This window comes from Carassius carassius, chromosome 18 (genome assembly GCF_963082965.1).
Source record: "Carassius carassius chromosome 18, fCarCar2.1, whole genome shotgun sequence".
Classification (NCBI taxonomy): Eukaryota; Metazoa; Chordata; class Actinopteri; order Cypriniformes; family Cyprinidae; genus Carassius; species Carassius carassius.
In genome coordinates this window covers 16,965,922-16,989,174 of record NC_081772.1, presented here as the reverse complement: position 1 = coordinate 16,989,174, position 23,253 = coordinate 16,965,922, and the positions used below count along the sequence as shown (strand labels likewise).

Genomic DNA, 23,253 nt, shown 5'->3' with positions numbered 1-23,253 from the left:
ACAGTAGATGATGAATAAACTGAGTTTACTTAGAGGCACTTAAAATTAAAAAGGGCCAGTATTTGGACGAGTGACGAGCAGAAATGTGAATCTTAGGGCCAGATCTAATAACCGCTTGTAAACTGTTGTCAGGATTGACTAAAGACATGCAGAGAAAGTCAGGGATGAAAAGGCATGGACAGTGACTTTTGTGGATTTGTGTACATTAAGTTTAAGTTTTTTTTTTTTTTTTTTACAGAAGAAAGAATGTCACATCAGAATGACAGGAGGGTAAATACATTTTTGGGTGGTCTACCCCTATAATGCTCCCATTGTCTCACGGGATAACAAAGTATTCAATGGTTTACACTTCAGAATCTGAAGCATGTACTACATTTTTGCCTGTTCTGTCATACTCATAATCTGACATTCTGTTCATTCGACTACTTTTTTGCATATTATGAAGCAGGAATGTACCCATATTTGGACATAGGCCTTCTGTCTAATTCTGATTTTGAATGCACTCCTGTCTGTTTGTGTAATCGTTATTAACTGTGTTATCTCTGACTCAGCTCTAACGCAGGGTGATTCAATGGTTGTTACATCATTGTAGGTCATGCCATTCAGTGGATGCTGAATTGTGAATCCTAAAACAATCAATGACAAACAGATTTATGGCATACTGTAAACTCCCACCCATCCCATCTGTGATTCTGACCCCAGCTGAACTTCTTTCACTCTCTCTTTCTATCCAGTGATGGAGTTGCTGTACTGGCGGAACCTGAAGCAGAGTGGGCTGGTGTTTGGCAGTTTACTGCTGCTGCTTTTCTCTCTGACGCAGTTCAGTGTGGTCAGCGTGGTGGCCTATCTGGCTCTGGCCGCCCTCTCTGCCACCATCAGCTTCAGAATTTACAAGTCTGTGCTGCAGGCTGTGCAGAAAACAGACGAGGGACATCCCTTCAAGTAAGCCTGCTCTGTGTGTGCTCATTGTCATTCAACAAGTTACTAACAATGTTTTATTATGGATGCAGAGCATATCTGGAGGTGGAGATGTCACTGTCCCATGATCAGATGCAGAAGTACGCAGAAAACGCCCAATGCTATATCAACAGCACACTGAGAGAACTGCGCAGGCTGTTTTTGGTGCAGGATCTGGTGGACTCACTGAAGGTGACCCTCTGTTCAATTGAATCTACATTGGGGGATATTCAGTTATACATTTTTGTTGAAAGTTATATTTAATAGGAAAGTATAGAAAAGATGGGAGGTGATCAGGAAATTACCTGAACTGGATTTAAACAGCTGGCTCTCACATAAATGCCAGGACACTTCAAAGCATTTACAGTACTTTCCAGCCTGTACACTACCATAACAGAGTTTGGAGTTGGTAAGATTTTTTTTTTGTCTTTACCGTCAATTTTAATGCATCCTTGCTAAATAAAAATATTAATTTCTTTTTTTTAAATCTTACTTTCCCCAAATTTAAACTTCAGTGTATGTATGCATTTCACCTATATTTATTGTACATTTTCAGGTTATCAGTAACAAATGTTTTTCAAGTAAGAAATCTAATCATGGTTTGCAAATCGATGACATCTGATCTACATAAATACTGGTAGCAGTAATTAGTATACAGAATATTAGGGCAGTTTCACACTTTATGAACTTCTACAATGCTTCAGTTCAGCTTTTCACAGCACTGACACATTAATGCATCATAAATCATATGATACCTGCATTGAGTATGCGTGTCTATGAACTGTTAGTTGTGTTTGTTTGACTCAAGTTTGCAGTGCTGATGTGGTTGCTGACCTATGTGGGAGCCCTCTTCAATGGACTCACTCTTTTTATTATGGGTGAGCATCTTTTTGGGGTCCATATGCACCTGCAATTTGCAATATAGATGAAAGTATGCTTTTTCAATGCCATAGTACTGCATTTACTGATTATGTGTTTTTTTGTCCTGTTTACATCTTGCTTCAGCGGTGGTATCCATGTTCTCGATGCCTGTGGTCTATGAGAAATACCAGGTCAGAGTGGCACCATTGTTACCATGACTAAAGAATCATGTATAATTCATAAACACTATGATTACAATGTCTCACTTTTTTAATCTTTCTCTGTCTCTAGGCACAGATTGATCAGTATATGGCCCTAATAAGAACCCAAGTCAACTCTGTGGTAGGGAAGTAAGTACTCCCTTTAAGAATATAATATAATATGATATAGTATACTATATGTTTTTAATCAAGTCTCATATGCTCACCAAGGCTGCATCTATTTGATCCATATAGTGATATTATGGCAGTTTAAAATAACTGTTTTCTATTTTAATTTAAAATGTAATTAATTCCTGTGATGGTAAAGTTGCATTGAATCACTGATCACATGAGTGAAAGATGTATTCTTTTATATTTTTTGTGAAAACAGTTTTTTTTAGGATTCTTTACTAAATTGAAAATTCAATGAATAGAATTAATTTGAAATAGAATTTTGTGTAACATTATAAATGTCTTTAACTGTCCCTTTTGATCAATTTAATGCATCCTTGGTGAATAAAAAAATATAATATAATATAATTTAATATAATAATCTGAATGTTTGTTTTGGATCCAGGATCCAGGAGAAGATTCCTGGGGCCAAACGAAAGGCTGAATAGGCCCCACAGGGCTATCTGGAGGAGGTTGTGAGCACCTGAAGGGTTCCTCTTTGTACAAACACACATCAGACACAAATAAACATCACTGGAACATAGTTCTACTTTGTACACATTGTGACGTCTAGCGCAAAGGCTGAGCTGTGCAGGAGAAGTCCCATCCTCGCTTTGTAACTGTAGAAAAAAAAAACGAAGTGTGCTTTCTCTCAAATCAAGATCTAGTCAGAATTACAACTACTTAATGAATTGTAGAAGTAATTTTTTTTTGTTGCTTATGAAGTGCATGAAGTCAAGAGTCTTAAGTGCTGATGAATTCTCTTTTTATCTTTTAAGTTTGTGTGCTTTCTTGGCAAATCTCTAGTATGTGAAAGATCTCTGCAGCTTTATTGCTCTCCAGTGACACTCTCTTCTTGGAAAAAAAAAGCTTTTTTGTGTCTTGGGCGTTGGGTGGGGCTTTTCCTATTCCATCACTATATCTGTAAACATGGTTAACATAGCCATCATTGTCAGCTAGACGCATGGATCTGATGAGATTCATGATGTCTGGGCACAAACGCAACTATTTAGAAATGTTCTAATTAGATATGGTCATCTCACTAGTAGCAGTACAGTATGTTTATTTTTCGTAGGAGTCCGCTACAGAGATTAATGTTTTTAGATGCTGTCATTAATCTTTTCTTTTTTTTTTGAAAATGATACAAAATAAAAGAGAGGGAGGAGAAGGAAGCTTCAGTGAGTGATTGCCAGGTAGAATCTGTCAATCTTTGTACTGTTAAGTGTTGTTCATTCTTTTAGCCATTGACTCTTAACTATTTGCACTTTAGATGTACTCAATACTGAATGCGAAAATAAATGTTCTTAAATGTACTTCTTCATGGCTCATCATTCATATTTTAATGTTTTCATAACCAGTGACGCTAATGGCATTAGAAAATACTATGACTCCGAATTTGTAAATAATATTTAATAGCATCTTTTTACTAATTTCTACTAATATAAGGATAACTGTTTTAAACTTAAATGACAAAACTTAAATTGTTTTTGTTTAATCATGTTAACGAAAATTAGCCTACTCTTCATAATCAAACTTTTATTTTAAGTATAGCTTACAACAATCGTATCATAAACCCTTTATTTACCCCTTTTTTTGTTTCTCAAAGAACCACCACGAGCTGGTTCTCTGAATCAGGTTTGTTAAATAAAGAGAGACGTGCAAAGTATGCAGAGACTGGAACTGATCCCCACTGGCCTACAGTAGCCTAACAATATGAGGACTGCCCGTGCATTTTGTCCCTTCTAAGGTTTATTTTTCATGCTAAAGTAAAATGACCAGCAGTTAAAATATGACGACTGCTTGACAGATGGACAGCAGAACATATAACACAAAGGATGTGGGGGAAAAACATTACTGTAGCTTCAAGAATTACAAAATTTAGACTGCCTGTTAGTGATGTTTGTTGTGTTAGATATATGAATAATGAATCTCTTGAATTAGGACGCTGCCCATCTGTCAGCAGGCACTGTTGGGTGTGCCTAGTACCTGTCTATTGTCCAAAAGCTGCACTTTCGTCCCAGGAACAGGTGGGACGGACATGAACAACAGTGCTGTTTCCGCTCGCAGACATGACTTGCAAGTTGCAACACACATTTGTTTATCTATCTAACTGGAGACACTGCGTAGACGTCTATTGTTTTTATAAGCTAGGTAGAAATACAGTAAGCTAACACTAACAGAAAATTCAGTATTTACTTTATTTTAATATTTGACTTATATTTACAAATGGTAACTCCTAGTTCACTTCTACATTACAGTCACTACTATAATGGATTTTTGAGGTTTTAAAAATCATTTAAAATTCTGTCTTGTGTGGTTAATTCTGTATTACTCAGGAGAACAATAACAGCTGATGCGGTATAGAAGAGGATAAAGCTGTCTCTGTTGATATGCGCGAGCTCGCCTCGTCCTCTGCCGGTGAGACAGACAGCTGCACCTCAGAGAAAGGCAGTGTCGCACTCTGAAAAAGAGGTGAAACGGGAGAGTGGGGTACAGTAGTAGCATCATTGTGGAGGGACAAAAGGGAATTTGCTGACAGTGAGTGTGGTGCTCAGCAATGCATCTGTAAAGAGTTGTGATCCCCAAAACAGCAAACGATTGTTCCACCCCAGGCTGTGTGTTCTTAGTTTGTAAATAATGTTCAAATCAAATTTGATACCACCTCTTAATGGTTGGCATATTATCAGATAACGTTAGTAATAAATTGCAGTGCCTGTACACTAGTTTTATAAAGCAGACAGAAGTTTAAGTTGTTTCATTGTACGGACAAGATCAGTATTCTGCAAAAAGTATGCTGCTTATATGTATGCTGGTTATAATGGGAATCGTACTGGTTTTAATAAAAACCGCAGTGGTACCTGTGGCTATCTATTGGTAATTGGTCACCTTAGTGGCTTGTTGTAGCCTAGCCACTAAATCCTAATGGAATATGTCCCAAAAACACACTTGTAGCAGTTGGACCAATCAGATACACAACTGTTTGTTATATTTAACAAATAATATCTAACGTCCCCTCATCTAACCAAAGGGTCTATGGAACCTTCCCCCGAAATGCAACTATGAGCTCAAAAAAGGCAGAACAGGCCTCTGGTTACCATGGTAAAATCCTAATTACCATCCTAATTATATCTCCCTCTGGATATAACCACTTGAGAAATGTAGGAACATGTACCCAATTTCCCCATTTCATTATTTTTCCTCTTAAAGTGTTTCATGTTCTTATGTATTGATACAAACTCTTTTAAATGAACATTTTAGAATTGCATTCTATTGTTAACAGAGTTCACAGGTATGCCATGTATGGTATCTTTCAGCTGTATTTTCAATGGTCTAAATGTTCATTTATATCATATGCTGGAACCTATGGAAGGTATTTGTGTTGCCAGAATCTTTAATAGTTCTTCATCAACATCCAATCAAAGACCAGAAGTGAAACATATGCCTGAGGACAAAAGGTTGTAAAACTTCCCTCCAAAAGTTACCATTCCTCATTGGCTCACTCGAATCCTGAGGGTGTGAAATCGTCACCATGTATCACTGATCACTGATCACCAGATCAGGGAGGTTGTTTTTAGATTCAGGAATTCCAGGAGAAGATGCTAATCCGAGAGCATTAAAAACCAAGCTTGTGCCAGGCCTTCGACCTTAACTTTCCATTCATCAAGATCCTCTGATTCAAACTGGTCTCATCTATTTACTTCAGCAGAGACCAACTGGAGCCCCAAAGTGCATCAGGACTCTTTTTCAAACAGGCGGGACGTGCAAGTATCAAACTTAGTCTTATTAATTGAACATTAATCTGATACCTTTTACAAAGGTGTGTTTGAACTAAGAAACTGATGTTTCCTTCAGGCTGAATATCTATTTACTGCTTAAGCTTTAACCCTTTTCCTATGCCAACTATATGCACGCACACGTGTGTGTGTGTGTGTGTGTGTGTGTGTGTGTGTGTTAGACTAGTTTAAGTGTTTATGTTGTTAATAAAGTCTTATTTGTATCACACTTGAGGCTGTTCATTGTTCGTTCATAACTGAAGTCCCTAATCATGCAGATTTTAGCTACAGTACATGCTCTGAGTAGTTTTGTACTGTAAGAAAGTTATTTTCCTTAACCAGGAAATTAACTTTCTTAGAATTGACAGACAGTTGACACTGAGAGGTCAAGTAAATACTTAGAGCGGATCTAAATATTTATAATTAATCATAACTAGTTATGATTGATTATTCATATTTCCCCTTTTAGCTGATTTGCTATACACACTACAAACCATTTTCTTCTTTTAATTTTTTAAGGATTTTATGATTAATAGTTGATGGTAGGCTATGTAATGTTTGTAAGGATATGTGGAATTCTGTTTCTATTATTATATTTCATTAGGCCACAAAAGGAACTATCTAAACATTCTTAAATCAAGAGACATTAAACTGTAGCCTACTTGACAAGCAAGATGAAATAACCTATTAAGTCTTGTTTTCTAATAGATCTTTTTCTTTAGCGGTTTGTCTTCTCATTTGAGCTCTTGGAGACAAACAGCAGATCAACCCAAGAATATACAGAGCTTTTTGATGCAGAAACATGGATCTTATCAGTACGGGTAAAAGCATGTGAAGAGCCGTTTATAAACATGACCTCCAACTCAGTGATGCCCCAACTGAGTCTGTAGCTTTCCTCTCAGAGGACAGAGGTTCATGGTCATTCAGTTCTGTAATCATTAATCTGAGAAAAACTGAAGCAACAAGATTTCATATGTCTTGTTGATGCTCACATTAGAGAAGTGAAAAAGCTAATGTGAGCAAGGGGGGCCCTCTGCTGCCAAATAAGTGAAAATGATATTTACGTGTTAATAATAAGTCAAATTATGGGCTGGCCTTCATTTAAGTAGTTTCAAAATGGTAAAAAAATTAAATAAAATAAAAAAATATTAAAAGAAATCCACATACATTACATTCAACAGCATGTTTTCAGAGAGTTAGCCAAATGTCAAATTGACAAGTTAAAGTCTAAAAATTCCATGTTTTAAAAAGTTTTTTTTTTTAAGTATCTTGTGTTCACCAAGGCTGCACTTATTTGATCAAATACAAACAATACAAACAGTAAAATTGTGAAATATTATTACGATTTAAATGAACTGTTTTCTATTTGAAAATGTTTATAATGTAATTTATTCCTGTGATACAAAGCTGATTTGAAAGCATTACTCCAGTCTTCAGTGTCACGTGATCCTTCAGAAATCATTTTAATATGTTGATGTTCAAACATTTCCTAATAGAATTAATCAAAGTCTTAAATTGCTATTGTTAATGTTTCTGTTATTGTCAAAATGCAACTTGGTAAAAAAAAAAAAATTCACATTACATTCAACAATGGGATTTCAGAGAATTAACCAAATGTCAAGTTGACAAGTACTGGAATTTTGTGAAGCCTTTGGTGCTACTGTATTTGGTAAATATATAAATAAATTATCCATAGATTTTACTTTATTTTCATGTCTCTAAAATCTCATGACCTTTCTCTCACCTTGCCTACACTGTGACACATTTGGCAAGATGGCCTTGAGGTGCCCGCCTGTATGTTGAGAACTCACTGTACCTGAGTAAATGTCAAATGTGCCCTCATAAACACAAACTGCCAAAGGCCTGACTGACCAATGTCACCTTGTCAAATACACCTCATGACAGTGTGAAAAAGCTTGCAGTGCCCAAAACCATGCAGCAGAGTCAGAGTACAGTATTTAACATTCATGAAACACCTCACAAATGACTGTGTCACTACCACAGTATGAGAGCAAACACTATATTTCGGTTGATTGCTTAGTTTCAATTAGATTCAGAACGGAAAAACCAAGAAAAGGGTGGAAATAAAGGGCTGTTAAAAAAACAACTTTGAAGTGAAATAGACTTTTGAAGATTGTTGGGCATAATGGTTGGTAATCATAAAAGAGCCGGCGGAGATGTCAGAGATAAAACTCTTAATGCACACTCGTACCTTTCTGTTCACCTGAGGACATGCGGCTGTCAGTCAGTCAGACAGGCCTAATGGATTCACTCGGTCTCCCTCACACACACATTCACTCCCTCTGGCTCTCTCTGTCTAACAGACCACTGCCCATTCCGATAACAGACAGAATAGATTTGGTTTCTTTTGTGCCTTTCACAAACCAAAAGATCTCAAAAAGCATCAGAATTTCTAAATTTTTGAGGCTTCCAAATTATCAACATGATCAAAACTTTGCCGAAAAACCTGTTGTACACACTGTACTACATGCCTTCTGATAGTTGTTCTGATAGGTTTTTTTTGCAAGCAAAAGGCCTTTTAATATCATTATAAAAACATCTTCAGGTTTCAGTAATTTTTGTAAAGTAAACACAAGAATATATTTTATGTTGTTAGTAACATTTCAAGAGGACCGAAGCAGGTTTACTTAATTATCCATATATATGTATGTATATATATATATATATATATATATAGTACAGACCAAAAGTTTGGACACACCTTCTCATTCAAAGAGTTTTCTTTATTTTCATGACTATGAAAATTGTAGATTCACACTGAAGGCATCAAAACTATGAATTAACACATGTGGAATTCTATATGGAATTACATACATAACAAAAAAGTGTGGAAAAAAATGAAAATATGTCATATTCTAGGTTCTTCAAAGTAGCCACCTTTTGCTTTGATTACTGCTTTGCACACTCTTGGCATTCTCTTGATGAGCTTCAAGAGGTAGTCACCTGAAATGGTCTTCCAACAGTCTTGAAGGAGTTCCCCGAGAGATGCTTAGCACTTGTTGGCCTTTTTGCCTTCTGTCTGCGGTCCAGCTCACCCCTAAACCATCTCGATTGGGTTCAGGTCCGGTGACTGTGGAGGCCAGGTCATCTGGCGCAGCACCCCATCACTCTCCTTCTTGGTCAAACAGCCCTCGATGCCTTCAGTGTGACTCTACCATTTTTATAGTCATGAAAATAAAGAAAACTCTTTAAATGAGAAGGTGTGTCCAAACTTTTGGTCTGTACTGTACTATATATAATGTTAAAATGTGAATATCAATGATACATCAGGCTTTTAAGGAATGTTTATGCATCTTTATGCTGCACACTGGTGGTGGTTGAGGAGAGCCGTGTATGTGTTAGCAATGGATTTGACTTGTTGTGTAATGTTTTGTGGTATTAATTGGTTTTCTTGACTGTAAAATTTTAGTATGTTTGATAAAATAACATAAACATGCAGGATATTATAAAAAAAAAATTAAATCATATAATTTTGACACCCTTTCTCTCAATCCCACACTAAGCAATTAGTAAAAATCAAACTGTGGTCTGAGCTTGATACAGCATAGGCTATTTTTGAAAGTCTGGTTTTCCCTTTTATAGAAATGCTTCCTAAATTACAATATGTGCATATTCTTTTTTTTATATTATTGAGTTCAAAAGGTTCTGCATATCAGGAATGACTCAGTTCCAGCATCTAAGCGAGATCTAATGAGTTTCAGCATCACTGATGTTGAGAGAGGGAGACAGTATTACGGCAGTGACTGAAAGTTTTCATAATACCTCTATCTTAAAACAGAGTGGAATCAGTGATCACATCCAGTTTGTGTACAGTGGATGACAGCTTAAACAAAACTCTATCACTGTCTATAAACTGATAAGATTGAGATGATGGAAGAGACGGTTTTGTTGAGCCTACAAAAGAGCGAAGTGTACACTACCATTCAAAGGTTTGGGGTCTGTAAGATTTGAATGTTTTTAAAAGAAGTCTCTTATGCTCACAGAGGCTGCATTTATTATACAGTGAAAACAGTAATATTGTGAAAATAGCTGTAAAAAAAATAGCTCTTAATATATTTTCAAATGTAATTATTCCTGTGATGGCAACGCTGAATTTTCAGCATCATTCCTCCGGTCTTCAGAGTTACACGATTTTTCAGAAATCATTCTAATATGCTGATTTGATCCTCAAGAAACATTTCTTATTATTATCAATGCTGAAAACAATTGTGCTGCTTAATAGTTTTTGATGAAGCTGTGATTTTTGTTTGGATTCTTTAATGAACGTTCAAAAGAAGAGCATTTATTTGAAAAATATACGTGCATCTCAATAAATAATAATGTTGTTGTGGAAAAGTTAATTTATTTCAGTTATTCAACTCAAATTGTGAAACTTGTGTATTAAATAAATGTAATACGGATGAGTTATAAAAAAAAATTATAATTTAATCACCCCCCTCACAGTTGTCATGAAGGGCAAAATAAGCTAAATATACCAAAATCATCAGGCTGAACCCAAACTTCAAACTTTCAAGTATCATCTACATGTTAAATACTGTAGTTATAATTCATATTTATACTATATTGTGGTTTATAGATGCATGTTTGATGCGTTTTCGATGAATAATGCATGCACATTATGAAGTAAAGAAAATTTCATTAATTTTTTTTTTTTTTATAATAAATACAAAGCCTATTTTTATGAAAGCATTCACACCATCCTCTGGTGTATCAGTGTGTGTGCACACCAGCCATGTCCCAAATCATCACTGCCCCTGAACAGGCACCCTGCCAGTGGCAATGGCATCACTCACCTCAGAACACAGCCTGACACTCACAATTAGCCTTGCTCTGTGTAGGTACAGAATGTGTGACAGGGCTGCTACATTCACTTTGTCTTACGACTTGAGACCGACTGAATCTCCTCTGGGTACAGAGGGTTTTTAGAGAGGGCAGTCAAAGGTCCTGTGCCATTTCCAGAGAAATTCTTTCTTCCTTTGTACAAAAGGTAAATACACAGCTCATAATTAAAGATAGAAATTGTTCAAACAGTGCCACAAAAATGTCTGGTCTTAGTTTTGTGTTCGAAAGTTCATGAACAGCAAGTTCCCAGCTATTTCAAACCTTGGCCCAAGTGTTTTGTTGCTAGAAAGAGGAGCAAAGTCAGCTAAAGAAAGACTGCGAGACATAACACTCCTTGAAAATAATACAACATGACACAGTAGACAGAAATAATTGGGGATGTCATGTCTTAAGGTAAGAGTCTGCAGAAGAGGAATAATTCGACAATAATCTGATATGAAGTGTTTTGCCGACATGGTCTACCTTTTCATACTTAGGCTGTGAAGGAGAACTACAAATTGCATTGCAACTCACATATGTACATATGATCTCATTGTGGCAGGGGAGGCGTGGTTTAGCGAGGTCTGCGACGGGAGAGAGAGTGAAGAGATCAGCGGTGGTAGGTGGGTTAAGTGAGAGACAAGTGACACCTGCTTCTCATTGCAGTGATTGGCGTGGGGAAGCAGTATTTAAGCCAACCGCTAACTGGAGATGAGAGAGAGACCTGAGGACTCGTGGGAGGAAGCAGCAGACAGAGCGCGAGAAGCCATTGAGAGTATCAAAGTGAATATTGTTGATTATGCGCATGTGATGCGAGTTTGTTTTCTTTTTGATTTTGAGTAAATAAAATTCCCACGAGCCTCAGTACGCCGACCCTGGTCTCCTTCCTTCTCTGCCATACGAACATTGATACACTGGTACCAAAACCAGAGAAGGAAGGAGACCCCCCCATTCCTGGAGAGGAAGTCGGCTACAGCCATCTGCGCCCCCGCCCTGTGAATCACCTTGAACTTAAATGGCTGTAAAGCTAGATACCAATGGGTGATTCGCGCGTTGGTATCCTTCATGCGGTGGAGCCATTGGAGGGGTGCGTGGTCCGAGCAGAGGAGGAACTCCCGGCCCAGGAGATAGTAGCGAAGGGTGAGGACCGCCCACCTGATGGCCAAACACTCCTTCTCTATGGTGCTGTACTTAGTCTCTCTCTTAGAGAGCTTCCGACTAATGTAAAGCACCGGGCAATCCTCCCCCCCCCCCCCCACCACCTCCTGGGACAGGACCGCGCCCAGCCCCCTGTCCGACGTGTCAGTCTGCAACAAAAAGGGGAGAGAAAAGTTAGGAGAGTGCAGGAGCGGTCCACCACACAGGGCAGCCTTAACTTGGGTAAAGGCCTGTTGGCACTGCTCCGTCCATTGGACCGTATCTGGTACCTCCTTTTTAGTGAGGTCAGTCAGGGGGCTAGTGAGGTCCGAATAACCAGGAATAAACCTCCTATAATATCCCGCCAGCCCCAGGAACTGCCTCACCTCCTTTTTGGTCTTGGGTCTGGGGCAAGTAGCAATCGCTGCCGTCTTGTCAATTTGGGGACGCACCTGCCTGTGACTCAAGTGGAAGCCCAGATACCTTACCTCCACCCGCCCAACCGCACACTTCTTCGGGTTGGCCGTTAGCCCCGCTCGTCTCAGCGCTCCGAGGACTGCCCTCACATGCTCCATATGCGGCCGCCAGTCCCCACTATAAATGATAATATCATCCAGGTAGGCGGCGGCATATGCAGCATGCGGACACAGCACTCGATCCATGAGATGCTGGTACGTAGCGGGGGCCCCGAACAAGCCGAACGGAAGTGTCACAAATTGGTGTAATCCAAACGGCGTGGTGAAGGCTGTTTTTTCTCTAGACATGGGAGATAAGGGGATCTGCCAATATCCTTTTGTCAAGTCCAATGTCGAATAAAAATGAGCCGTACCTAACCGATCGAGCAACTCGTCAATCCGCGGCATTGGATAAGCATCAAATTTTGACACTGCGTTCACCCTGCGATAGTCCATACAAAATCGCACCGAGCCGTCCGTTTTAGGGACCAAAACAATCCGGCTCGTCCAATCACAGTGAGACTCCTCGATTACTCCTAACCCCAGCATCACTTCTAATTCTGTCTGAACCACTTTTTTCTTGTGTTCAGGTAATCTATATGGCCGGCTGCGAACCACCACGCCCGGCTCCGTCTCAATATGGTGCTGAATCAGATTAGTACGACCAGGTAGAGGCAAAAACACGTCTGCAAATTCGGACTGTAACTGCCCAATGTCAGTGAGCTGCGAGGGCGAGAGGTGATCCCCTCCCGGGGCCAGGGCGAGGGATTATTCTTTAATGACCGCCTCTGGCCCGAGATCCGCCGTCGCTAGCAACACTGACTTCTCTTCGCTCCCTTTTTTAAGGAGGTTCCCACGTCCCTCGGCCCCGCCCCACTCGTCACACTCATCTCTCACATTTAGGGAGCGGGAATGGAAATATAACAGACAGTATGTTGAATGACCTCAAGAAAGTGTTTAAGGGACAGTTTTTTACTGAACTTTTTTTTACTTAACTTAAATAAATAAATAAATTATCTTTCTAAAAATATTTAATTGATTGATTAATTTATTAATTTTAAGTAAATTAAAGCACATCTAGTTGTTGCTGCCATACATATTATCAATATAAATGATGATGATGGTGACGATGATTTCTCTTGCATATTCCCCTGCAAAAAATAAAATATGCATGTATTTATTTATTTATAATTAAAGGAACATAGGAATGTTAAGGAACAAAGGAATCTACTAAGGAGCATAGGGTATATACATAATTATAGTAACCATGATATCATTGTTTAGTTATTTTATATTGGAAAACACTGGAATAATTTCTCATATGCATTTTCAAAACATATGATATCCTATTTAAATATGTAAAATATGTTAGAATGTCTGTGTGTCACGGCTTACGCTGCTGGAAGGAACACGGAGCCGAGGGATAAACGAAACAAGGATTTATTCAATAAAACATAGGCAAGGTAAGTAGCAGATAACAGGTGGCAAGTGGCAAGTAACAAATGGACAAGTGGACAAGCAACTAGTAACGAGTAGACGAGTAGACCCGACCAAACAGAACTGAAAGGACAAGGCATTTATACAAAGGATAATTGGGAAAACACAGGTGGATGGAATGACTAAATTAACACAGACATGGAACACATGCGGAAATGAATAGACACACCTGGGAACTAATCAAACCACATAGAGACAGAAACTGGGTCACAGGGGCAAAAAACACACAAAATGAGTCCAGGTGTGTGACAGTACTCCCCCCTCCCGGTAGGTGCGTCCTCGCACCGTAGAAACAACAAAGGGAGGCGTGGGTGGGAACTTGGGAGGAGGTTCCGGTGGAGGACAGCCTCCCAGGAGGGAGCCAGCAGACAGGGGCTACAGAGGAAGGAGCCAGGGAGGAGATGACGGAGGGAGGAGCCAGGGAGGAGACAGGAAGGATCTGAAGCAGGAGGTACCCAGCAGGACCCAGGCCAGAGCCATCACGGCCCAAGGTGGGGCCGACGGTGGAAGGAGCCATGGAGGAGGAATGGTCACCGACTCCAGGGACTCGACCCACGGCCACGGAGCAAGTGGAGGAGGAGCCCGAGGCGGAGACGGAGAGCCGAAGAACCAGGGTGACGGGGAGGAGCCGGAGGTCCTAGGCGGAACTGATGGCTCTGGTGACTGACGCGGCGATGTGGATCCGGAAGGCCGCGGTGAGGCCAGAGTGACCGAGGACTGAGGTGTAGCCGAGGGGATGAAGGAGCCTGACGGAGCCGGAGGGATGGAGGGATGAGGCGAAGCCGGAGGAGTGGAGTCCCGAGGCATAGGATGGACGACGCCAGACCAAGGCGGAGCCGGAGGGACGAGGGAGCCAGGCAGAGCCTGCGGACTGCCGGGCCACGGCGGAGAGGAAGGAGCTAGGAGCCATGGTGGAGCCGACGGGCCGAGGCGGAGTCCAGGCCTCAGAGGCTGGAGGCGGAGGTGAGGGAGACGCCGACCAAGGCGTCGCTGGAGGATGGCGGTCCCGCTGAGCTCGCACCACAATGATGGTAGGCTGAGGGCGAGCAGAGGGGCAGCCAGACGACAGCGGAGGAGGAGGCAGGAGTGGGTGGGAGGGTGGGAATTTTGGAGGAGCAGGCATTGGAGTAAGCTCTGGGGCTGGAGCCCTACCTGGGCTTAATGGAGGATCAGGAGCCCGTCCTGGGCTTAACGGAGGATCAGGAGCCCGTCCTGGGCTTAACGGGGGTTCAGGAGCCCGTCCTGGGCTTAACGGGGGTTCAGGAGCCCGTCCTGGGCTTAACGGGGGTTCAGGAGCCCGTCCTGGGCTTAACGGGGGTTCAGGAGCCCGTCCTGGGCTTAACGGGGGTTCAGGAGCCCGTCCTGGGCTTAACGGGGGTTCAGGAGCCCGTCCTGGGCTTAACGGGGGTTCAGGAGCCCGTCCTGGGCTTAAAGGGGGTTCAGGAGCCCGTCCTGGGCTTAAAGGAGGATCAGGAGCCCGTCCTGGGCTTAAAGGAGGATCAGGAGCCCGTCCTGGGCTTAACAGAGGATCAGGAGCCCGTCCTGGGCTTAACGGGGGAACAGGAGCCCGTCCTGGGCTTAACGGGGGAACAGGAGCCCGTCCTGGGCTTAACGGGGGAACAGGAGCCCGTCCTGGGCTTAACGGGGGAACAGGAGCCCTTCCTGGGCTTAACAGAGGATCAGGAGCCCGTCCTGGGCTTACAGGAGGATCAGGAGCCCGTCCTGGGCTTAACGGAAGATCAGGAGCCCTTCCTGGGCTTAACAGAGGATCAGGAGCCCGTCCTGGGCTTACAGGAGGATCTGGCATAGGTGCATTGGAAACCCCCTCATTTTGACCCATTTGGCGCTCCACATTATGCTCCCTCGTGGTGGGCAGTGTCGCCGGCTCTCGCACCTGGTCTGACGGGTTGCTCTCTGGCTCTCCGTCATCGGTGGGCTCGGGCTTATGCCTCGTACCGTGGGGAGATTGTAGGCTGGGCACTGGGTCCAGAGTGGACCTGGCGAGATCCTCCATTGGGCCGACTGTGAGAGGTGACCCATTTCTCACCAGATTCCACTCTATAAAGGCGGCGAAATCCTCCCGAGGACCATCTTCGGGCGACAACGCTCTGCACCTGGAGTTCAGGCTGGCGTGATAAAAGGTGCAGAGCGCGTGGTCCGGGTAGCTGGTGGCATTAGCTATCCAGAGAAACCGTCTGGTATGGTCCTCGAGAGACAGTCCCTCCTGCTCCAGCAGGAGGAGGAGGTATTCGGGGCGATAGAGGGGATCCATGACACACTACGGAAAGAAAAAGACAGTGAAAAAACGGAAAACAAAACGGAGGGAAAACACGCAGTTTATAACTTTTTAGGTCGGGTCTTCTGTCACGGCTTACGCTGCTGGAAGGAACACGGAGCCGAGGGATAAACGAAACAAGGATTTATTCAATAAAACATAGGCAAGGTAAGTAGCAGATAACAGGTGGCAAGTGGCAAGTGGCAAGTAACAGGTAACAGGTAACAAGTGGCAAGTGGCAAGTGGCAAGTGGCAAGTGGCAAGTGACAAGTGACAAGTGACAAATGGACAAGCAACTAGTAACGAGTAGACGAGTAGACCCGACCAAACAGAACTGAAAGGACAAGGCATTTATACAAAGGATAATTGGGAAAACACAGGTGGATGGAATGACTAAATTAACACAGACATGGAACACATGCGGAAATGACTAGACACACCTGGGAACTAATCAAACCACATAGAGACAGAAACTGGGTCACAGGGGCAAAAAACACACAAAATGAGTCCAGGTGTGTGACACTGTGATTGTACATGCTGCCAACAATGTTGATGAAGTTTTGGCTGTTTTTCAGTTTGCACTGCTTTAGTATTAACATGCACACATGTAATCTAGTTGTGTTTTGGGATTATGGCATGTGCATAGGGCAGGTGGCATGGCCAGCAGTCTGGAGCTTTACCCTGACCTGACCTGACCCAGAACCAGAACCAGGTGCTGGGGCTGTGATTATGAGTCTCAGAAGGCCATCCAGCCTCCAGCCTTCCCCGAATCCACCATATGGACACCAACTGTTATATGTGATGAACTCTTATGAGCACAAGCGCTTTTCATCCACATAAATGAAAATACAATGGTTGTACCAAGTGTAGTAAATATTTGTATATATTTGTATACCTAATTAATATTTGCATGACCATGTTTCCCAAACAAATGTAAAGTATGAGAGCAGGAACTCTAATTTTGTTCCCTTGTATACTGACATAATTCCCCTTGGCACTGGGTCACGTTACATGCTGACATAGGGTTCAATTTTTCAGATAATTTTACTCAGACTGTCACACTGCATTAACCATTTTACTGTAGAAAACAAGAACCTCAGACTGACTTACCCTGCGCAGATTTTGAGGCATGAAATTCAAGCTGAATATAAGACCGCAAGATGTGTGACAGTGTATTGAAAGATGAAAAGCAGGATGCACATTTCAAACCAAATCTGTCATTGTTTGTGTCAAGTTATTTCTGTTATATGAATCAAAATGGTCTGTGTGAATGTGTGTGTTTGTGTGTGTATTAATGCATGTTTGAGGGCATGCGAGTCAGAGTGGGCTGGGTTATCAGAGCAGAGAGACAGAAGGCAGTTTGCAGTGGACAGGAGAGAAATTCACATTCTTCATCTCAACTTTGCCTGTCGCAGTCGTCTGTACATTGCTGTGTGTCACTGGTACACTCTTTCTTTCTTACTTTCTTTCTTTGCTTTTACTCTGATTTTGCTTGATTGCCATTCTTCTTGATCAAACACTTCATTTTAGTTTCTGTTAGTATCTTCTACCAGAAGAGTTATTTCATTAGGTTGCTTTTCTCATATTAACTGTCCATCTTTCCCATTTTTGACTGTATCCATTCATTCAATATCTGGCTTCATTTACATATTTTATTTGCATAACCTAATGCAATTTGGTGGTACCAGATGGAGTCAAAGCATCATGGACCTCGACCTCTAAGAGCCACAAGGTAAAAATGTCCTTTTCAATGTCAGTGTTTGTAATTTCCATTGTATTCTTCACCTCTGTTGCTAAACTTAACCTATATCCTTTGTGGTGAATCATTTCCTTTAAATTCTGCTCCAGCCATCACCTTTCTGTCTGCATCCTCCTGTTTCTATTTGCCCGACTTTTTGTCCTCTTCTGTACCTGTCTATTCAGTTCATGTATTTCTGTCTCCTCAACAGTCTTTCTCAGAGCACCATTTGTATATATCTCTGTTTATCCCATTTTGACTTTTCTCATTTTATTTATGGCACATTTATTTGCAGTTGGTTTAAGCTAGTTGGTAGCTGGTCCAAGCTGATTAACTGGCACACGATGGTGATTAGCTAGCTTGTTCAAGCTGATAGACCATCTTGGACCACCAACAAACCATCTTGGTCAAACCAGCTTGTCTATGTTTGTTTTTTAGACAAGATCACTGGTCGATTAGCTAACCTTTAAATGAACATCTTGGACCACCAGCTACCATTTTCCGAAACACAATCAGCAACTTTATTAACATGTTTTAGCCTATCAGAGCATGATTTGAAATCTGCCTGCAAATGTCAAGTGCTTTGTAATACTATGCTAAATTGATGTGAAGTGCATTTTATGCCTGACCATCAAATAGGCTAGCTTGATTTGAACATGCCTTTTCAAATATAAGTGCTTTTTTAGCCTTTCTCAACATGACTCAAATAATGCTAATTCAAATAATTACACATCATAATCAAAGTTATATGTGCTGGTTGACAATTATTTTTTTTTTAAATAAAACAAACATGAATGTCCTGCAGATACTAGCATTAGCTAGAAAAGGGGGAACTCTATGGTGATGAATTAACTTCACTGCCAGTTCAGGATGTGGACTACACAGCTTGATGTAATACAGTATGAAAGACTGTCTACTGAAGACCAAGCTCTTTATGAAAAGTCACATTTCATTTATAGAGGATGATCATAAAGAATAAAGTCACTTCAGGATACAGCACTTTATCCACTTGTTACACCAACACGCTTTCTTATTGCTCCTACACTGCAGTCCAGCCATGCCTTTCGTAGGTTGTCCCCACACAAATGGATGTGGAGGCCCGGGTCGGATGTTGCTACGTGAGATGCTTTGGCAGCTGGAGCAAAGAGTACTTCAGGTTCAAGAGGAGGAGTTTCAGTACTGCATTTCTCGTGGCATTCTGGGATACCGTCACCCCCCAGCATACCCAAGCCTGCTTGCCCTTATACCTGCTGCTGAACACCGCCAGCTAGAGCGCCTGTGTGGTCGCATCCCACCCTCACACACTGCCATTGTACTTTCCAGGTAAAAGAGAAAAAGATTGTTCAAATGTTCTTTAAATCCTTTATAAATGTTCCAAAATGGTATTCAAATGCTCTAAGAAATCACATCTAGTATATAAAAATCTATCTTTAATGGATGGCATTCACTATTTTAAAACATAAAGAATGAACATTCCATCATATTAGTTTAAAAACATGAGGGTGAGTAATAATGACAGAATTTTTAAATGAGCATTCATTTTTAAGTGTATAGACCTTTAAGTACACTAGAATATGACAGCTGATTTTAGAAGCCAAAAAACGTTTGCTGAATAGTTTCATGATTTTGTCTGTGTAATGAATTAACCTTAGTATTCATCCGGAAGAAGGAGGCGGGAACCGGCAGACAATCAAACAACATTTTAATAATACAAAATAAACACAAAACAGCGCACCAGCCCCTCACGGACGACTGTTGCGCTCAAATAAAAATCAAAACACAACTAAAAGCCCAGGCCTGGTCCTCTCTCGTCCTTCACTGTCGTCGCTCCAGTTTTATATCCTTCCATCTCCTACGTGGGACTCGAGACCGGTGGTGGGCCGCAGGTGCCACTGATTTGCCCAATCATTGCCGGCCTCACTCCTTGTTCCCACGTCCCTCGGCCCCACCCCACTCGCCACAGTCTGCTTGTGTGCTCCAGACAGATGTAGGGATTTTTCCGCGACACTTTGTGCATGTAACATGATTATGTCAGTAGGTGGCGACAAGCGACGTTCAGGATTTAACTAAAATGAGGAAACAAATTAATAAGATTTTTCATACATCATGTGCAGAGCTCTGCATGAAACAGCACTCACTCACAATTATTCTGTTAAACTAAATATAAGCACCACTGTGCTTGCGTTATATTGCTTTAATATTTTATTAAACATTGTATTGTGCTTCTTCAAGGCTTCATGATCTTATGGCCCACAATGACATTCCTCCCTGGGAACTGGTGGGTGTCTTCAAACAAGTTCTTAGAGACTTCCTGAGGAGACAAGAAGACGGCATACAGAAAAGTCCAGCCCCTTCAGCTCCATCAACAATTCTTTTTGCTCCGAGTCCACCTACAGAGAGTAATGACAGAAACCACATTGTTGAAAATGCATCTAATTCTTTATCAGAGGAGTCTGGAAAGCACAGGGAGGAAATTCCTACGATTTCTAGTTATGTGGATAAACATTTGCGTGCCGCCTGCCCCTACTCTATCCATAGAGATTGGAGTCTGCCCTTCTGTCATCCATTCGGTTATGAGGCCTATGGCACCACATTGTGAGACACTTAATTATAGAAGTCCAACACCTTGTCATGGCAGTTCATAACAGTTTTATGTTTTGTCAAATTGGTGGCTAATTCTTAAGAACTTGTACAATCTGATTGGTATGTTGTTGTATGATTGGCTTGCATCCCATAGATGTTTACTTTCATAGTAATACTTTAATGTACTACTAATAATGCATTTTCATACAGATTACCACCTATAAATTCATATGAAATCGCCACCTTGTAAAATAATTGTTTCCTCATGAGATTGGCTTGAAAAGTCAACGCAACCATTTTCTGTCTTTCCAGTCTGAAAAATCTAATCCTCTGCTCCAGTTAATTAGAATAATTAAAAGTAATTAACATGAGGATGTGTTATGTTATGTTAAAACTTGGAAGATGAGCCATAATCTTTTTGCAATTGATCGATAAAATGAAAAAAAAAGAAGATTTTAATGACAAGAAGTAGCTACTTTTTCGATAAAAGATTTGTTACATTATAATAATAATTTAAAAAATGTATTATATAAATATTATTATTATTAATAATAAGTTGTGTCTAGTTATAGTCAGAAAGACTACTTTTTAATAGTTTTGTGGTACTTTTTTTGTCATTTTTGGAGCTTGACAACTGGTTATATGAACTGATGACAAAAGCTGCATAATGATTCTTCAAAAAAAAAAATAAATAAATAAAAAAATAATTTTGTGTTTTATAGACAAAATAAAAGTTACAATAGTAAATAATGACAGAAATTTCATTCTAATAATTGAATGTCTTTAGAACTATTGCTTTGATGTTATTGTCTAAACTAACAATTGCCTTTTTGCATTTGTGCCCATTTGTTTCTAATTACAATAACATTTTTATTAATTAATTAATTAATTATTATTATTATTATTAATATTATTATTGTGCTTTAGCTTTCCAGAGTCCACAACTAATGACTGATCAAACTAAAAGTAGCACACACACATAAGCAGATACACCCAGAGCAGTCAACCCAGATATCCAACCTAATCTGTCATTCTTTTTCAGAGTTATATTTCTGGATTACAGAGCAGAGTTTAGCCTGAAGGGAGAGGATTGCACCAATGCCTTTGTGCATCAGTGGTTCTGCTTGCTGCATGTACCCATGAACTACCAACAATAACACTCTCACCTCTCCCATGCTTTTTAGATATCAGTTAAAATCCTTACTTGTCTTTTATCATATAGTGTCAGAACTGTGTTTGTCATGTAGCATGGACTGAAAGTGGCAAACAAAGTGTAGGTTTGGTAATTATCTCTTGACTGCTGAATAACTGTTGGGCCAGACAAAGTGAAGTTTCTCTTCTGTGGAGTGTTTGTTACCACAAAATCAAATATAGTATATAGCATAAATATAGTCATCACATTTTCTGCCTATAGTTTTGCTGTTACCTCTTCTACAGAATATAATAATTTATGTAACATGTTTAATTTGCTTCTGTGAACCCTGCAAGTTTTATTGTTCTCTTCATGTCAATTGTAAGTGAAAATTAAATTTGAACAAAACCTAATTTGTATTTTTATAGTAGCCTAATTATTTCTCACACCAGTGTTGCCAAGTAAATTTTTAAAAGTGACTTTGGTCTTTTTTTCTGACCAGGTTGATTCTAGCATCTCACATGCTTTGGTTTTCAAACTCGTTCTGAAATATTTTTTTTGGTACTTTTTTTTTTACAATAAATACATTACATACAAAGAAAACTATCGATCGATCTAACTGTCTGTCTGTCTGTCTGTCTGCCTGTCTGTCTGTCTGTCTGTCTGTCTGTCTATCTGTCTATCTATCTATCTATCTATCTATCTATCTATCTATCTATCTATCTATCTATCTATCTATCTATCTATCTATCTATCTATCTATCTATCTGTCTGTCTGTCTGTATGTCTACCTTTAGAGCAAAGTAAGAGACTGTGTGGTGCTAATGTTTTCGTAAAATGCTAATATTTAAACAAAAATAAGCTTGTCTAAGGGAGACAAAGCGGTACAAATATACATTCCTAGCATGAAGACTTTTATTTTGGTGCCGGTGCTTTTAATTACATAGCGGAAACCTACACAGATCTTCCGCTGAGTCCCAACTGAGCTCGCGCTGAACAGTGACCTTCTCCGAGTGGTTCAGTGCACTTACATACAAGAGGTAAAGATGTTTTCTTATGGTAAATTGTATATGTTTTCAGTTGGCTTGTTTTAAATAATCGCTGACTGTTTCAAGAAATTCCCTGTCTTTTAAATCATTGTGTTTCGGTCATTGAATCATAAATGACAAGGCCTTGCTGAGCGACTTCAATGAATCAACATCGTTTTTTCATAGCCTCTGCAATAATTTTGTTTCTATATTAAACTGTGAAAAGAGCTGTTGTTCCTTTCGCCTTCCAAGAGACGCAGTATCTTTAAACGTAACAGAGCTCGCTATGAATTCGTCTTATACTCTACTGAGAATGTTTTTGCAATTTTTTTTCTGGTCACTGTCTTAAAGACTACTTATATTCAAGTCTAATCGTGCTATTTATTTATTTTATTCCCGAACTGGTCCTTGAATGTTTGAGTAATGTCATTGAAAGTACTGTTTGTGTCATGTTGCTCTTTAGGTTATTCTTATAACGTGACACATAATAGCAATCGTGTTTAAACGTGTGTGGTAAATTCATGTTACATGGTTTTTGAAAGCTTTTAGACAAATGTTCATGCATCTTTATGCTGTGATCACTAGATGGCAGGTGGTGCTTTCG

General features: G+C 40.3%; 2 protein-coding genes across 5 annotated transcripts in view; both read left to right on the top strand.

Annotated features, from left to right (window-relative positions):
* LOC132092561 (reticulon-1-A-like) overlaps positions 1 to 3,502 on the top strand; it is a 33,488-nt gene extending 29,986 nt beyond the window's left edge. For both annotated transcript variants that reach the window (XM_059498843.1, XM_059498844.1), the window contains 6 exons: positions 735 to 942; positions 1,011 to 1,149; positions 1,766 to 1,835; positions 1,963 to 2,009; positions 2,110 to 2,168; positions 2,596 to 3,502. In XM_059498843.1, coding sequence (XP_059354826.1) covers positions 735 to 942; positions 1,011 to 1,149; positions 1,766 to 1,835; positions 1,963 to 2,009; positions 2,110 to 2,168; positions 2,596 to 2,638 — 566 coding nt within the window. In that variant the 3' untranslated portion in view covers positions 2,639 to 3,502. The remainder of the gene's footprint in view (positions 1 to 734; positions 943 to 1,010; positions 1,150 to 1,765; positions 1,836 to 1,962; positions 2,010 to 2,109; positions 2,169 to 2,595) is intronic.
* A 13,596-nt stretch (positions 3,503 to 17,098) lies between these two features.
* LOC132092560 (protein RD3-like) lies at positions 17,099 to 22,034 on the top strand. Of its 3 annotated transcripts, none has more exons than XM_059498842.1 (4): positions 17,099 to 17,900; positions 18,957 to 19,229; positions 20,139 to 20,305; positions 21,532 to 22,034. In XM_059498842.1, exons 1-4 carry the CDS (start codon positions 17,857 to 17,859, stop codon positions 21,567 to 21,569), a joined length of 522 nt encoding a protein of 173 aa, XP_059354825.1. In that variant the 5' UTR covers positions 17,099 to 17,856; the 3' UTR covers positions 21,570 to 22,034. The 3 variants fall into 3 exon arrangements, 2 of the variants coding, with proteins under 2 accessions (XP_059354825.1, XP_059354824.1); XR_009422235.1 differs by having other exon boundaries at positions 17,100 to 17,900; positions 20,139 to 20,847; XM_059498841.1 differs by lacking the exon at positions 21,532 to 22,034 and having other exon boundaries at positions 17,100 to 17,900; positions 20,139 to 21,004.
* The last annotated feature ends 1,219 nt before the right edge of the window (positions 22,035 to 23,253 follow it).

Excerpts from the sequence above, each read along its gene's own strand:
- LOC132092560 (XM_059498841.1), top strand. The coding sequence starts at position 17,857 with ATGGAGTCAAAGCATCATGGACCTCGACCTCTAAGAGCCACAAG. Across the intron at positions 17,901-18,956 it reads CGACCTCTAAGAGCCACAAG|TCCAGCCATGCCTTTCGTAG; the intron begins GTAAAAATGTCC and ends CCTACACTGCAG. Across the intron at positions 19,230-20,138 it reads ACTGCCATTGTACTTTCCAG|GCTTCATGATCTTATGGCCC; the intron begins GTAAAAGAGAAA and ends TGCTTCTTCAAG.